This window comes from Spodoptera frugiperda, chromosome 14 (genome assembly GCF_023101765.2).
Source record: "Spodoptera frugiperda isolate SF20-4 chromosome 14, AGI-APGP_CSIRO_Sfru_2.0, whole genome shotgun sequence".
NCBI classification, from domain to species: Eukaryota; Metazoa; Arthropoda; class Insecta; order Lepidoptera; family Noctuidae; genus Spodoptera; species Spodoptera frugiperda.
In genome coordinates this window covers 6,199,475-6,217,534 of record NC_064225.1, presented here as the reverse complement: position 1 = coordinate 6,217,534, position 18,060 = coordinate 6,199,475, and the positions used below count along the sequence as shown (strand labels likewise).

At 37.9% G+C, this 18,060-nt stretch overlaps 2 protein-coding genes across 2 annotated transcripts in view; one reads left to right on the top strand and one right to left on the bottom strand.

Annotated features, from left to right (window-relative positions):
* LOC118279207 (uncharacterized) overlaps window positions 1-18,060 on the top strand; it is a 106,336-nt gene that overhangs the window by 54,359 nt on the left and 33,917 nt on the right. Inside the window, exon 2 of the mRNA XM_050698417.1 lies at window positions 16,080-16,420. Coding sequence (XP_050554374.1) covers window positions 16,204-16,420 — 217 coding nt within the window. The 5' untranslated portion in view covers window positions 16,080-16,203. The remainder of the gene's footprint in view (window positions 1-16,079; window positions 16,421-18,060) is intronic.
* Window positions 4,858-9,347, bottom strand: LOC126911357 (uncharacterized). The gene is made up of 2 exons (XM_050698231.1): window positions 8,090-9,347; window positions 4,858-4,898 (listed from the first exon to the last, which is right to left on the bottom strand). The coding sequence occupies exons 1-2, from the start codon at window positions 9,345-9,347 to the stop codon at window positions 4,858-4,860; spliced, it is 1,299 nt and encodes a 432-aa protein (XP_050554188.1).

Here is an 18,060-nt window from a genome sequence, read left to right as displayed (position 1 = left end):
CAATGTGAATTTTGGGCATTTATTTCTATTTTTAGTCAATTCGTAATAGATAGTAGCTACCGCACTTGTACAACTATCTGTGTATGATTTTGGCAACGTTTCGACGTTTATCCTCGAAGGGGTAGGCAGAAGTGCACATTACGGCATGTAATGCCATTGTACAATGTACACCTACTTTTCACCATTTGTGTTATACGTCCCATGTAATAGGGGTTGAGACTCCGTGCTACAACTGCGATATTATCGAAAATCGAAAAGCCTAGGAATACTTTGACCAACATGGAAATCGAACCCGAGACCCCTTACAATGCTTAATTGAGTGATCGCAATTGCGACCAGTCGGCCAACGAGGCACTTTCTATATCTAAATATAAATAAAACCACTAACACACCTTACCACAGACGATGATAATTGTGACCACACAGCCTATGAACCGTTCAAGAAAGTAAACGAATGTATTTTAATTAAATTACAATTATCTTATTACGACTAGAATATTCAACATCTCATACAACTTTCAACGTATAATTACCAAGAATAAATGATAGTCAGTTTCTATATTAAAAAGAAAACAATTGTGGGCTTCCACGTGTATTACTGAAACAGTTTACTTAGTGAAAGCTAAAACAATTCTCATATTCAACCCTCAGGCGAAGTTTTGTTTATTATATTCTCAGCAAGGACGGTACATAACCTCAAATTCGCGTTACCAAGAAACGATGAAACAAGACAATCAATTAACCTAACCATATGTCAAACCAATGGATCAAATGGTGCACGCCTCAAAGAGCTATCAGACCACCACAGCTGATGCCTGATCCGGAGCTGCGGACTACCTAGCGGGTTTATCGGGGCTCCGGCTAGAAAAGCAGGAGTAGGAACGGGGTGGTTTTTAAGTCAGTAAGAGTCTGACACTTGAGTGATCAGGATACTTCACCTAAGGCAGGAGACTTTGACTTGTCATTGGAAGATTTTCCCTCCTCAAAAAAAAAGAAATTGATCCAATAGTTGAATAGTCAATAACCCAAATCATCATTCAGAGAACTCGTTAACCTACCTTTCGGAACTAGATTGGACATATCCTAGATGGGACCGAAATAAGGCTGGCTGGATTACGGCGTCTGCAATGAGATTCCAAGTCTGCATATTTTCGCTCCGGTTCGATTTATTACATCCCTACCCGTTAGGGATTAGAGTTGGCTTTTGCTCGGGTACACATCACACGAGCGCTTTAATAGGGAATAAAAACAGGATGGACGTTCGACGTTTATTGGGTTATTCTCCCAAAAGTGTAACTGTTTTTCAAGCGAAATATTGTTTGAACAAAAAATGTGCGTACATTGTACTTTCTCATTTTTTTGTTAGTAATAAAACGTTTGGTATAAGTTATGGGTTCAGTCGTAATAATGATTTATGAGTTTATGTTGGTGGGTTAAGGTTTTCTAGATACAGGCCTTATTTTTTTTTTTAATAACCATATTTCATTATTTAGGGTTAAAGTTTGGCACATAAATGGAATAGAATAAAGGGCTAAAATGTTTACAGGTCAGATAAAGACTTGCTGCGTTAAAGCAAGTCTTTATCTGATCTGAACATTTTGCAAGAATAATAACTCACTATAACCTTATGTAACCTATCAAAAATACAATTATTATAAACTAAACTTTCGGAATTTACATAGCTTACTTGACATTTATCTACAGAAAATCAAAAGAAAACACTTTGATTTCAATAAAACTCAACTTCTGAATTAGAAATGTCAAGACAATATTTATTTATTTAAAACCATTTACAGTTATGAAAAGCTCTGGAGCTGCGGACTATAGACCGGGGCTCCGGCTCAAAAGTACGTGTAAGATCGAAGTGGTTTTTGTTTGTAAGACTCCTCAAGACAGTGTCAGACTCTTACTGACTAAAAACCACCCCGTTCCTACTCCTGCTTTCCGAATCGGAGCCCCGGTAAATCCGCTAGGTAGTCGGCAGCTGGGTATGATTTTGACCTCTATCTCACCTTACTCTAGGCGGTAAAAGACTTTGGGATTATTTTCCATCCTCAAAAAAAAGGCTATGAAATATACACCTACGTAACTTTAAACCATTCAGTATCCATGAAATCCACTGATACAATAAATTTATAAAATATGCAAAAATAAAACGAATAAACAAAAATATTTTCGTTTTCGTCTCAATAAACAAAAGTTTTGGAACGAGTGAGAATGGCCCCTTTATTCCGATTTCGGGTTCGGGATTTGCATTAATTAAATTTTATTTTTTCGAATACATTTTTACGATGCGTGTGGAATTGATGCCATATTTCAGATAGCTTTAGATTTTGAAATGTATGTCAAAAAGGTTGCGGTTTATAAAACGCGGTTATAAAATTGTGATTTTGATGTTTATAAAGTGTATTTATGATTTCGTATTTAGACTGTTTGCTTCTCATACTTCTCATGCATTAGCGCAGGTTCGGAACCTACCAACGGCAATAACCAATGTGACTTTTTCCGAGTTATATGTACTTTCTAAGATTATTATTAAAATGACTCTGAGTACGGCGGTCATAGTAATCCATTCTGCAAAATGAAACAACAGACTTAAAAAAAAAAGAAACCGATTATGTTAATAAGCAATCAACGTGTGATTAAATACAAACATCAACAAAATAATGTTTGTCAAAACAAAACAAGCCAGATTGTTATTCCAAATTCAAATCAAAATTATTGTTGTAAACCTCTCTCGTCAAGACCTCGTGTAATGTCAGCGAACTATGTTGAATGAGGTTAAATTATACAATTTGACCTTCATCATTTGAGGCCTTATGCCTTCAAGAAGGGTTGGAACCCTTTTGGCTACCTTTTTGGGTTTTCCAGCCAGAATCTTTGAAGGTATACTTGACGTTAGTGTTGTGGTCCCCGATTAAACCCCTTTGTTGTCGATTTTTATCTTTTGTGATTGGGTCAGGGCGGTATTGGTTTCTATACCTATCATATTCATTGGAATAATCGGTTGAATATTTCGTGAATAAAATTTTGTTTTAGAATCATTACTAGACACTAGCCACTGCTGACCAAAAGCCTCTTCTCGCACGCAGCACGTTTCAGTATTAATCACCACACTTGCTCAATACGGGTTAGCGATTTCAAACTTCTAAATAGAAATTATAACGTCAGGTTTCCTCGCGGTGTTTTCCTTCACCACACATCAGTCACTTAGAAAATACATATAAGTCGGAAAAAGTCACATTGATACTTTGTCGATCCTAGGTTCAATCCTACTCACGAATGAGAAGCAGGCGTGTTAAACCTCCAAGCCACCACGACATACAAAAAATCTGTAACTAGGTTTCTGCCCTACTTTTTCGGGGAAAATCAGGCGAAACGTTCGGTTATGTTCTCAAAAGGGTTCAAGACGAATAATAATAACAAATGCGCAACATTTTTCAATAGCAAAACGGCGAGGGAGAATAGAAAACGTTGGGAAAAATTATATATTTCTTATCCGGTAAACCACTACACTTTTTGCCGTACCACGCAAAAATTGCTTCAAGTACAGTCAGCTTGAAATTTCTGTCGATATTATTGTTAATGTTATTTATTTCCTTCGACTTTTTTTATTTATTGGGCACACCCAAGACTTGATTTATTATATTTATTGCTGAGTTCTCGAAAGGTATTGTGAGATCAGAAAGTACTGACCTTGAGAACTTTTGAAAGTAAATACGTATTGAAAAATTCTTAACATTCCTTTATTTATGGTATAAGCCGACAAAGGAACAAACGAATCATTTGATGGTAAGCAATCGCCGCCGCCCATGCACACCCGAAACACCAGAGGCGTAAGTGCGTTGCAGGCCTTTTGGGGGTTAGGAATTTAAGGGTTGTTGGGGATTCGGGGATTGGGAAGATTGGGAAAGGGGTAATTGGTCACCGGTAACCTCACTCACACAACGAAATACAATGCCAGCGTTGTTTCACGTCGGTTTTCTGTGAGGCCGTATCATTCGTTGAGTCATTCGGCCCAGTAATCTCCATATTGTATGATGGTTGACTAATTAAAACGATACTATTAATCCTGATAATATTTTCCATAATCAACCGAAGTTGACCAATTCATATTTTATTAAATTTAAAAAACCTAATTAAGTTACAGAATCGGCCATTAAGAAAAACATCCGAAAGAAATCGAATGCAAATGTAAAATTTCCATTTTATTTTATAACGAAAACAGCAATGTAATAATTAGGTCAACAACTCAATTAAAAAGACGATCGGCTTTCTTTTTTAATTAAAAAAGAAACAACTTCGAAACGAAGCATGTTATTGTACAGTGCTAACACTTACGATTTCTTTTTCTTTTATTCGATACGGCTTGTTCATTGTAACAGTAAATATTCCTACAAAATACCTACTAATGCTGAGAAAATGATTGCTTAATTTTAACTACTTATAATTTATGTTGAAAAATTCCCTTTTGCATTAATCTATTGACAATCTAAAGTCGTCTTCAATTTTTTTTTGTTTCTCCTTTATCGTGACCCATTGTTTGAGGGAGGGAAATCATTCAATAATTTCTCCCGCCTAGGGTGAGGCAAGAGAGAGTATCAGACTCTTACTGACTAAAATCTACCCTGTTCCTACTCCTGCTTTACGAACCCGAGCCCCGGTAACCCACTAGACAGTCCGCAATTCCAGTTATCATGACCTTAAAAAAGTCCCTCCTAATCTACCATCTAAAAAATAACGATATTTCTATTTGTCAGCTATACTTGGCGAAAAAACATTAAAAGAAAAACAATTTCAATAAAATCTTTTTCAATTTTGTTCATGGCACGAGAAAAATATAAATACCTAATACCTCTAATCTCCAGATTTTGTTTTCCAAGAAAATGTAGTGAGTACTAGAAAGTAATATAAGAATGTTATTTACTTTATATTGAGTTGTGAAACCTCTAAGGAGACGTCAAATGGACACCTGAAAAGCCAACGACCGTGCTATTAAAAGTTTATTCTAGTTTTATTATTGCCTTCATTTTTTAAGAAGTCACTGGAACAACCTTTCTCAGTAGCTTTCGAAATAAGGACATTTTTTTTTCTTTGGCGCTGTGGATTGTCTATCTAGGGTTATTTGGGCTTTTGCTCTAAAAGTAGGAGTAGGAACGGTGTGGTTTTTAGTCAATAAGAGTCTGACACTCCCTTTTGCCTTACCCAATTGGGAGATGTAATCGGATGATTTTCCTCCCTCAAAAAAGGTTTTTTTTTTCTATTATGTGGTACATACTTTTGACTTAAGGCAATCTATGTGTCTTCTATCGTATTATGTAACACACAATATTAACAAGCAAAAATTGATATTTCATGTTATATTTTACAGTTACCATTTCTTGAAATGACTAGACTAGTTTCAAGCCATAGGTTTATAGTCATGAGCAGCATTTCACGACACACCGCGTAGTGAAGATCACAGAAAACTGACCTCGTAAAACTTAAGATCTAAAGCCGTGAAACATATTATAATTGCTTTAAGCCACATGAAAGTTATAATACATTCAATAAAATGCATCTTTCAACATCTTCGGGGAATATAAAGCAATATTTGGCATTAAAACTTCAACACATTTTCGTTTAAAAGTTGATTCGAGTTTCTCGTGAGTGTGTCGGCCACTTTGGCCAGTGGTTTTAACTCAAGCACACTAAGACACTGGGTGAAGTAACCGTGAAATTGCTTCAGCTAAACGAAACAAAATTCTTAAAAGATAAATGTCTTTCTTTCGTACAAGCTTATCCTTTTAGCACTAAAACCGACATCAGTCTTTAAATTAGACGATTAAAAATGCTTCGGTACGCAATTTTTGTTATTTTTACGATGCTTTTTAGCTTAATTTTAATGTTCGTTTCATAGCTTTAAATAAATTAACTTCCATATATTTATTTAAAACACTCTAAAATTATATTTTTAAACATTACTTATAAAAATAAAAAATAAAATAACATTTAAAAATATAAAAATAGGAGCCGACCAGTAGCGGGAGCATGGTCCAAGCTACCGGTGGTTAGGGCTCCAAAGACAGAAACCTCCTCACAATACGTGCCGTTTCGAGGAGTACTGCCTTCTGCATCAGGCCCTTGATCCATCCGCCCAACCCCAGCCTCCTAAGGTGGTTGTCGAGGCTGTTGGGTATTAAACCGTTGGCCGACACGACTATCGGCACAACGATAGCCGAATCCACATTCCACATGTCGACAACCTCGTGAGCCAAGTCAAGATATTTTATTTGTTTATCTTTTTCAGCTTTCACGAGGTTCTCGTCATGAGGGATGGTGATATCGATTATCATCGTGCGGCGCGCTTGTCGGTCTATCACCACTATATCAGGTTTGTTGGCTACAATAGTCCTGTCAGTGATGATAGATCGATCCCAGTACAACGTGATATGGCCGTTTTCGAGAACTGGATCGGGCGCATACTTGTAGTATGGAACCTCAAACTCAACAAGTTGGTAGTGCAAAGCAAGTTGCTGGTGGATAATCTTGGCCACCTGATTATGTCTATGCAAATATTCACCATTAGCCAAACGACCACAACCAGAAATTATATGTCTTATGGATTCACCAGGACTATGACATGCCCGACATATGTCAACGGTCCCATCCTTAATAATATATTTCCGGTAGTTATTCGTAAGGATAACTTCGTCCATAATTGCACAGACAAATCCTTCAGTTTCTCCAAAGAGATTACTGAATCGTAGCCAAGATACGGACGCCAGAAAATCTACACTGGGTCCATGAAGGGCCCGGAAGAAGCGTCCATGGAGCTCCTTGCTATGCCATACCTCCTTGCGGTCATTGACGCTTAGTACCACAGGTTTGCGCCAGTTCTCTTTTGCTAAAGATAGTGGAGTGAATCCATTGTCCACTGCCGCTACTTCTCGATGCATACCCTCGTTTACTTTCAGGAAATATTCCCTGAGGTTGCACACCTCACGGTTATGAAGGGTCTTAGCATTTAACAAGCCTCGACCCCCACACTTCCGCGGGATGTACAACCTCATGATCGATGAACGAGGGTGATGCATACGATTTGCAGTCAGCAGTGTTCGGACTCGCCTATCCAGAGTGTCAAGTTCAGTCTGAGTCCACTTGAGTATACCAAAAGAATACATTAGAACCGGCATGACCCAACCGTTATAGGCTCGCACCTTGTTTCCGCCTGATAATGAACTTTTCAGCACTTTATTCAGGCGGCCAAAGAAGCGTTCCCGTAACAATTGTTTCATGTCCGGTCTATTAATGCCTAATCCCTCTGACATACCCAGGTACTTGTAAGTATCATTTGCGGAGAGCGTTCTTAGTTTTGTGAAATCTGAGAGTTCTAGACCCTCAGATTCCACAATCCCTCCTCGCTTCACATGCATGACAGCACATTTTTCTACTCCAAATTCCATTCTGATGGAACTACTAAATTTTTCAGTTATTTTTAGTAGTTCCATCAGTTGTTTGTTATTTGGAGCAAACAACTTGAGGTCATCCATGTAAAGCAAGTGGGATATGACTAGACCCCTTCTCCGCAAAGGATAGCCTAGCCCTGAAGCCTCTAATAAAGTACTGAGAGGATTCAAGGCCAAGCAGAACCATAGTGGGCTCAGACTGTCACCCTGGAATATTCCTCGCACTATCCTTACAGGTTCTTCACTCCCTTGGATTTGTCTACATCCCGGATAGCAAAGCACAGTACTCCATTGCCTCATACATGACTGCAAGAAGGCGCGTAGAGTTGCATCTATCTTATACAACTCCAGCACCCTCATGAGCCATGTATGTGGCACAGAGTCATATGCCTTTTTATAATCTATCCAGCATGTAGACAAATTCTTTCGGGACCGACGAACCTGTTGGCTTACAACCATATCAATGAGGAGTAGCTCCTTAGTTCCACGAGACCCCTTCCTACATCCATTTTGAGATACAGACATAATGGAATGTTTTTCAATATGTTTTGTTATTTTTGTTCTCAAAATAGATGTAAGAAGTTTATAGACCGTTGGTAAACATGTAATTGGTCTATAATTTTTGGGTTCAGTGGAACTACCTGATTTATGGAGCAGATGGGTAACGCCTGTTGTTAGAAATTGGGGCAACGATCCAGCTTCTAAAGCTGCCTGGAATTGCGATGCTAAGCGAGAGTGTGAACTGGTGAACCATTTGAGCCAGAAGTTGTGCAGCCCGTCTGGCCCCGGTGATTTCCAATTTGGGACCGAACAGGCTGCACTGCTCACATCAGAGGAGGTGATTATCACCTCCTCCATCTCTGGCACAGTTTCACACCTTCGCTCAACATCACAGATCCAGTCATCCTCTGTGTGGCTAACAGGCACCGACCAGATGTTGCGCCAAAATGTGTTAGTGGCTTCATCATCCGGTCGCCGCCCATCAGTCACATCTTGGTTGGATCGTTCCCAATTTCTATATACCCACCTCTGATCTCTTTGGAACATGCGATTCTGAGTATATCGCTCAACCCGTTTTTTGTACCGCCTGATACGATTTGCCCATGCGTAGACTTTCTGCTTCAGGAAGTCGATGCGCTCTGTAACACGCGACATGTATTCATGAGGACTGGTTTCAGTCCCTACAAATGCACGTCTTACAAAGCGCATCACTCTAGGACGAGTATTGCCCTCCCTGAAGCAGGATAGTTTGCCGATAAGCACCCTGGCCTCACTGATACGACGCTCAATCCTGCACTGCCAGGCTGGTATTGCTGGTTTTGGTCGGACTGCTGCGTCAAGATTCGAGAATCTGACGTTAGCCACTCGACAAGCTGCTACCGCCCCACAGTACAGGATCGAGTGTGTATCATAGAGGTTTTCGCTACTTTCAAAATATGTTTTAAGTAGCGAATCCAGAGCGCTTACCAGCGCTCTATTTTTTCCACACATGGGCAAACGTGGCAGTTTTGGTTTTAAAGGAGCAAATCTATACTCACGAATCGCATCCTCCAAAGCACTCCTCAGTCGTTCATTGCACTGAGTACTTACTTGTTCAACCCTGTCGTCCTCCACTCCAGCAGCAGGAGTGGTCGGTATCACATTTTGTGACGCTATAGGTGTTTGTGCCACCTCTTGTGGTGGGGCGGGGACGACACGGTTGCGCAGTGCTTCTGAGCGCAGCCGATCAAGTGCAGCCTCGTCCAATCTACGATTGCGTTGGATGACCCGCACCTGATCCGAGAGTCGTTGAGCCGAGACGTTGACGGATGGCTCGAGTACCTGAAACATCGACAGCATCCTTTCACGGTACGCAGTGAGGTTGGTTCCTCCCTCCGTAGCACCGTAGTACGCGCGCATGAAATGGTCTCAAATTAACTTTATTATTAAGATTTATACGTTTTTGTTTAGATAGGTATAAGAAAAGTTCATTGTCAGAATTATATGAATGATGTTTTCAAAATAACTCTAAGACATTCTAAATTAACTAAAAGTTATGGTTTACTCACGCATATTCCTACAGCCTTTGAATTTGCTATTTAATTACTAACCAGAATTTTGGTGGAAACCAACTAATGATACGCTGCACAACTCACTAGATGTCATTGTTCTACCAATTTTCCATTTAGTAAACTTCCAATAAATCAGAAAAAAACATTGCTAATCCCTGGACACTGTAAAATTACTCTTAAAATGTATAAGTGTGTTTTTATATTACATCTTTTTCTAAATAAAACACATATAATAAGTTATGACACATGTCTCATATTAAATGGTCTCAGTACTCCAGCGTAGTTTCATCCTTAAGTGCAACGTCACATTAGGCCTTATTTACGAGTTTAAACTGGCTGGGGAACAATAAAAACTATTGTGTAATATGGCCTTTATGTTATCTTATAGTTAATTTATTAAAGTGTACTTTGTAGAAATGTGCATTTAACATGAACTTAGGATTTTTTAATGATTGGGCTCGCTGTCATTGCAGCGGTAAGTCCCCTCTTTGAGGAGTGGCTAGAGAGGCGCCACGGCGTCCTCACCTACCGCCTGACGCAGGTGCTTACCGGACATGGAAGCTTCGGTAGGTTCCTGTTTCTGATTGGGCGGGAGGAAACGCCCGGGTGTCATCACTGCGAAGACCGCCCGGAGGACACGGTGGAACATACGCTTGCGGTCTGCCCTGCGTGGGCTGAGCACCGCCGTGTCCTCAGGGATGTGGTCGGCGACGGCGCCCTCTCGCGTCCGGCACTGATACAAGCCATGGTGCAGAGCGAGGGGGACTGGGATGCCGTCTCCTCCTTCTGCGAAGCAGTCATGCTAGCTAAGGAGGAGGCGGGGCGCGTGAGGGAACGAACCTCCTCACGCCCCAACCATCGCGAGAGACACTCCGGGCGTCAGGGATCGCGCGACGATCTCCGGCCACCGTAAGTGCGGGTCTGCGGACGGTGAGCAAGGGTAGCTCGCCGCCCGACCAGAACCAGACCCGTGCGTGCGGCGCGTCGCGTTCTGCGCGCGCCTCAAAGAGCCATCAGACCACCACAGATGGGGCCCAGTAGGGCTGTTGCCTAATCCGGAGCTGCGGACTACCTAGCGGGTTTACCGGGGCTCCGGCTCGACGGGCAGGAATAGGAACGGGGTGGTTTTTAGTCAGTAAGAGTCTGACACTCCCTCTCGCCTCGCCCAAGGCGGGAGAAGTCATTGGATGATTTTCCACCCTAAAAAAAAAAAAAAAAAAAAAAAAAGGATTTTTTAATGATGGATTTGAAACTCTTGTTATAAAGACAGAGATGAACTACATTTTTTCTTTAATCTTTTAAGTTTTTAATAATATCAATTAACCTTATTAGAAGTACTTCTTTACCTAGTGTGTGAACTTTTACACATTATTATGTTTTTCAGCTTACTTACGTAACTATTTGACGAGAACTCGACTAGTTTCTAGCCACGCTGGACGCTCATATTCATGAGCAGCATTTCGGGACACATACGACAGAAAAACATAATAATAACTTAGTATGTCTCACGAAAGTTATATAAACTTCAATATATTTTTTTTATTACAACAATTCGTTTATTTTCCATTAAAGTCTACAAATCGAGTTATTACACCTATTTATAGAAAGATAAGTGTTCTAGTTTCCCACACATCTTTCCAAAGAAAAATAACCCCGTTATCTATTTTGACAGCACCACTTTCGCCTACAGAGGGACACCTTTTACCATGACGTGACCGTTGTTTGACGTGCAATCCAAAAACTACCTCGTTCCCCTTTTAGTTTGTAAAAAAATATCATTGTACCGACCGATCCCTTGTTTTCTTACCCGACTGTACACATACCGGCTTGTACCACGCACGAAATGGCAGTCGAATATGTTTGACTCGTATTTCCTCATCTTACTACCGAACATAAATTATTCATGAGAATATTCCTAACATCGGACAATTTTTTCTACAAAGATGTTGCTTCCGATTTTGACAAGAATCTAGATTGTGTTCCTTTGCAGTTTGAGAATGCTTTATTTTATTGTTTTCATACTCTTTTCCGACAGTTAGATGGTGCTATTTTTAAATTTTTTTTTTTATTATGTGTCTAATGGTATCGAAATAGGGTGTTTTATTGATGTGTGATATGAATATTAAATGGGTATAAATATAAGGTTTGGAGTGGCTACGGTGTTGGTATGGGAAATAATAATACTTTATGAGGTATTTTACATTCATGGCCCTATTTTGGTTGCTTGGTTCAAATCAGTTGTTGGTAGTGTGAGGCGTTCTGTGCTTTCAATGATACTGGTACGTTCTCACATCAAATTTAAAGGCATCGAAATGGCTCAATTTTTTATATAAATGTCCATATTTTTTTTATAAAAAATGCAACACTATATTCAGTTCTAAAAAAACCATTTAATAATAAATAATATGATCTTGCTTATAATATTTATTTGCGAAATTATTTTCGCCAAATGTTTTTTTCGTGTTGTCATGTTATGCGTAATGGCACCCAAATGGGACATTACATGGTTTGGGTGACGTGAATACTAAACATGAAAGACAGTGGAATTATGGCCACTTTTATAGTACTAGACTTTTTATGGCCGGCCTAATTTATTTTTTATTAGCTGAGCGAGTTCACATAAAATTCAATGGCTATTGTTGATATTAAATTTGATGTTAGGTTTTTGAATAAAATGCTATACTAGGGTGTAGATAAGAATGATCACAATATGAATAATGAAGTGAAAATAACAATGAGATTACTTTGAACCAGTTCAGGAATTAGGTCAAACGAAAATCAAAGTCAAACCATTTATTTCAATTAATACTAAATTACTTTTCAAAAGTCCAATTGAATTGTTCGTAAGTCTGTCTGACAGTGAAGCAAGGTGCTCATTCCAAAGTGTAGCTTCGAATGAAGAAGAACGAGAAAGAAGCTCCATCGTTACTCTTTTCAGAAAAATGGCTCAAAGAAACCATATTATGACTAAAACGACCTTTACAAAACGACAAAACAATAAATAATTCACCAATACTGATCAAACTTCATCGAAAATTCAACTTAAACAATTTTAATTTCCCTTCAATCAAAGTTCAATTTGCAAAAGCAAAAAATTTATTGAGTTTCCGACTGCAAAGCAGCTAACTTTGTACAACAATCTAACGCTGCGTAGCTGACATGAGACAGACGACACAAATACTGAAATATGACGTCACAAGCTATGTTGACGGATATGCCTTTCAACGAACAATGAAGGGGTCAACATTTGACAGTGACTCGATTGCAAATATACTACAGAACGCCAATTTTGCATTCTGACTTTTATGCAGTAAAGGTATTTGTGATTGGAGCAAAAGTTTGTTTGAGTCAAATTGAAATATTTTACTTCTGCACTATACTGTGTTTTAACTGTACCTGTGTACATATGTATCATTTTCTTTACGACAAAAACAAAAAGTAGAAAACACTTAAGAAGAACTTTCACTAATAAATATGTTTTTATAACTTAATTATAGAAGGGCAAAATTAAAAGTACCTTTAACCGACGAGCATACATGAAAAGACTGATGACTGTTGATGAAGCAAAAGAGGTGTGTAAGAGTCGTAGCAATTGGTGGTCCATTGTCTCTGCCTACCCCCATGGGAGACAGGCGTGACGTTATGTATGTAAATAATAACAATTCTGATTTGATTTATAATACACCACAAAATAGAGTGAAACAAATAAATAAAAAACACAACATGTCATCATTCCCACGATATATTTTTAGCATTGATATTGGAAATAGACACAAAGTCATTATTAATGTAAAGATTGGGAATAAAAACACATATGTGTAAATAATAACAGACTAGAGAATGTGTTCTAATGACCCCAATGCTAATGTTCAATGGAGAATATTAGTAGGAACGATGGTAATATTGTAGATGGAATAATTATTAAGTACTTACAAACCCGGCGAAGTCGGTTTTGCCATAAAAGATATTCTTGCTTTTCTCTTAATTTTTTTCTGATTTTCTTTGCTATAAACCTCACGGAGTCCGAAACCTTCAAAACGAATACAAAACCGTAGAAACCGGCTCGTGTGCTGGAGTTATAGCGTCAGGAAGGAAAACCTGACTTATTTTTATATTATATTTTTTTTTATTTAAATCATTTATTTAACCTCTTATCTGCCAGTATAAGAGACACAATAGAAAATACATCGTGGGTCGCGTAGATCCGCGTTTCGCGGCATACCACAGGTTTATATTACTGATAAGTGTGCTATATTATTGACCACAATATCGCTTACTATCAGACGAGACAATGGTCAAACGCAAAGTCAAATGATGACCTGTTAAGTGAAATAAATTATAATGGTCAAGCTCATTAATTATGAGAAAGAAATCTTTCAAAAAAAGGAAACTAGAGCGAACTCAGTTTCAAATTTAGCTACGATGCAGCAGACTGACTAACAGTATACAAAGGGCTTACAGTAGGTATACGAGTTTGCTTTACGTTGAACAAACCAATCAGAGCGCTGAACGCGCTACCGTTTCGATCGCGTTAAACGTAAAACAAACTCGTACTAAGGGGACCGATTCACAGGGAACCCAAAATCAGTACGGCGTTCTGCTCTGTTTGAATCAGATTTTGATAAATGATTGTTGATTATGTTACACCAGCTGTAACTGCTATTCCATCTAAAAACCGGTAAATCACATCACTCTAATATTAAAAATGTGAAAGTTTGTTTGTCCGTCAATCATGCTGAAACTAGTGAACGGATTTTGACGAAATTTGGAAAACAGACAGGGTATAATGAGCTGACTTTGATGATAGGATGTATCCTATCATCAAAGTTCCCGTGATGTATCACGGGAACGCGGGAGAAGCTATTGGCAAAAGCTAGAGTAAAATAAACTCAGTATTTTCTTACATTGTATTAACATTAGCTCAAACAACGTACATACAATTTCCAGAAATTAAGTCCACCTTGACATCGTTAGATGATTCGAAGAAACAAACACAAATTGTAGAGAATTGACTTAAATATCTAAATACTCGATTGTTCAGTGTATCGATTTAATTTGAAATAGAATGAAGGCTCATTCTACCCAGTATTAGCTATGAAGGTCTTACAATCGGTTCTCGGTAAGCTATAAAGATGTATCGATTTTCAATCTAGATATCGGGCTCGTTAAATTACCGTCGGAGCAGCTTATAATCACCCGGAACAAAAGGTCTTAAGGTCGCGATTGCTTTGCGGATTGATAAATTATTCTTTAACTTTAGTCCCCCACATATTTTTTGATGTCCAAGGAAAAGTCGACTCTTTTGAGTAATAAAAACTTTGTCTAATGCTTGGATTAAAATGGCTGAGGTTACATAACTCTTGGTTTTCACATAATAATGAGGGTGCTAATGTAGCGTAAGCGTTCCATCTACCCAATCACTGCAGAAGTAAAAAAAAAAATGATTGTCAAATGGTTTGACAGTAGGAACATCTCTATTAGACATACATATAGGAAATTACACCACACAAGTGCTAGCCTTTATAGCTTTTTGTTTTTGAACCAAAATAATCTTCTATGTTGAACAACAGCTTTAATCCAAATATCTTTTTTTGTGAACGCCCTGTACCCTTAGTATGCGCGATCGGCGCTCTGATTGGTTGGTTAATTCGAGCCGGCCAATCAGTGCCCTGAACATGCTCTTCTTTCGTTTACTTTAAACGTAAAGCGAACTCATACTAAGGGCACTATTCATTTCTATCTATTATTAGAAAACTTTTACTTTTGTTTTGTTTTGTTACTTTGCCGTTATCTTGATGTTAAACAAATTTTAAACTAACCATCTTTTCTTTGGACGCACTGTTCCCTTCTATTCCTCAATAAATATATTCATTACTCTCTAAGCCACTTCTCGTTACATATCAAATGAGACGATCACCTTTCAGTTTCATTGTAGCTTATTACGTCATAATGATTATTATAACAATATTTGCGCTGCTAATTAGATCATATTGATGTTATGTACAAATATAGCTCATCGCTATCTGAGATGTTCAGATCTATTTACTGATAATATTGATATTATATTGTATTAGTGATGTCTTAAGATTATGTTTTGTGGTTTTGTTTTCCAATGAGTTTTCCTTATATTTTTTTGGTAATATCTTTGTAGATGACTTGTAACAATGCTGTGATTGTAAAGGAAAAATAATGCTTAAGCAAAATATTTTTTGTTCAAAGAATGGATATTGGATATTGCCATTCATGTTCGCTAGATTAATATAAGGAGAATCTGTCTTATGGTTATTCTAGACTTTAATATCCATGTTTAAGAGTTTTCTCCATCTATTTTTTAGGATTACAATGGTGGTTTCTTGTAAACATTTTTTGATTTTTTTATGACACAGCGGGTTTGCTGGGGTTCCAGCTCGAAAACCAGGAGCAGGAACAGGCTGGTTATTAAGAGGTGGTTCAGTAAGAGTCTGACACTTTCTTTCGCCTCGCCCAAGGCGGGAAGTCATTGGATGATGTTTCCTCTCAAAAAAAACTGTTATTTATACATTAGTCAAGCCTGTCTAACATAATTTTTTCTTCTTTCCAGAATGCAACACTCCATAAACCTCGAAACAGTGAACAGAAGAAGATAACAGTGCCTAAAATGACTATTAATTTAAGTATACCATGTGAAATACTACAAATGTGACCACAGATCCAGTGCCAAAACAATGCTTTGCTGTGGAGAACTCAAACTACTCTACGCCACTATAATTCTGTTACTAGAAGCCGAGTTGCTAGTGAATACGGGTGCTATGGAGTCGAAGAGGTCTTCCATTTTGGTTTCACAGAATGCGGACGATTTGAAGTCGTTGGAGCTTTGCACTACAAGGAATCAGCAACGGCTTGGTAGCGTGTTTGGGAACTTCACGAGACATCACAAAAAAGGTATAATACTTATAGCATTGTTTTATAATTTTCATAATACTATCTACTTCCATGCGGTTTTACTCACTCTGCTTGGCATTTATTGCCTTTACCTTCCTCAATAAATGAACTACAACACAAGAAGAATGATTCAAATAGGACCAGAAGCTCTGGAGATTAGCTCGTTCAAACAAACAAGCTCTTCAACTTTATATATTACTATAGATATAGATTTATTTACCACAAAATTATGTGAACAAAGAAGTGCCTAGTGCATATGTACAGTACATATGCTGAATTAATCCTCAAATTATTACCTACACAATTGTGCCCACTTTACGTTATATTTTTGTGATATTATTACTTCCGTCTTACTAATCAAGCTGTGTTGATTTGTTCAATAATTTAATTCGAAAATCAAACGAATCCTGACTCGAGAATTAAATCAATGACTCAACAATGACGGACAAACAAGTACGATAAAAACAACATATTTTAACCTAACAGTTGAACTTAAAAGAGCTATTACATTTTCTATGAGAACCAATTTCAACTGACACCGTCCGTGGTTCTTACACCCGCTATTAATTAATGTATGTAAACAAAAACAACGTGTTAACAGGACCTTGGAACAACACGGAAGAATTGAAACATAATTACAGTGTTTATACTGTCTTCTTTGTAAACGCTGTCAAAATTCTTCGAGTAAATAACTGGGATTAGAGAGAAATTCTAATTAGGACTTGACATGACACGTGTTTCGGCTTGAGATGAGAGAATATATTCTAATAAATAATAAAGAGTAGGTATAATTACTATGTTACTAGGGTGATATTCTTTACTGGAGATGAAAGAAGCAGGTTTTCTAAGAAAACTGTCCCTGTGGCCACCGGGGTGGTTTTAGAGAAGTAAAAATTCAACACTCCTTAGCCTTTTATCCCCAAAAAGCTAGACGCTTTTGAAGGTTTCATCAAAGAATTGCCTGTCATCAAAGAAAAGGCTGATAGTGTCACAGATCCTTTGCAAACCTCATATTTTTTCTCCACTCTCTTTTTCTACTGCACGTACGGTGTGCATTGGCTGATAACGACTCGATAAGTACTGGTTTTAAATAAAAATTCCTATGAATATATTACTTAATCTATAAATTATTGAACTTTAATTTCGACTATCAAGTCATACTACAAACAGAACCGTATTGCACAAAACAGAATACAGAATCATATAAGTAATACTTAATCCCTGCAGAACATAAAAAATAAATATTTCTTCAATTCAATAATAAAATACTTTTCCAAAAACTTAATCCTACAAGGATTTCAATAGACAAAGTCCAGTTCAAAGTTACGCAAACAAAATAACCGGTAACAACTAGGCACTTTCCAGTACTCCGCCATATTGGATTTCGAGCTAAAATCCGCAGAATTGTGGAAAATTCTAGAAAAGATTCTATCGAACCCGACGTAGTAGCGGTGCTTATCTATATAATGCGTCATAGAAATGGACATCCCGAGCTCGCGAACGACGTTTCAGCTAAGAGTTATTCGGAAATGGAACTCTAGTATAAAAATAAAAGAATATTCTCCAAGTTTTGATGGAATTTTCATTTTATGTGTCTAATGTTATGATTTAATTTTGAAGTGCCCGAATAGAATAGCAAC

Coding starts and splice junctions, on each gene's coding strand:
- LOC126911357 (XM_050698231.1), bottom strand. CDS start 9,347: ATGCGCGCGTACTACGGTGCTACGGAGGGAGGAACCAACCTCACTGCG. Junction 4,899..8,089: donor CCATCTGCTCCATAAATCAG/GTAGTTCCACTG, acceptor ATTACTTTCTAG/TACTCACTACATTTTCTTGG.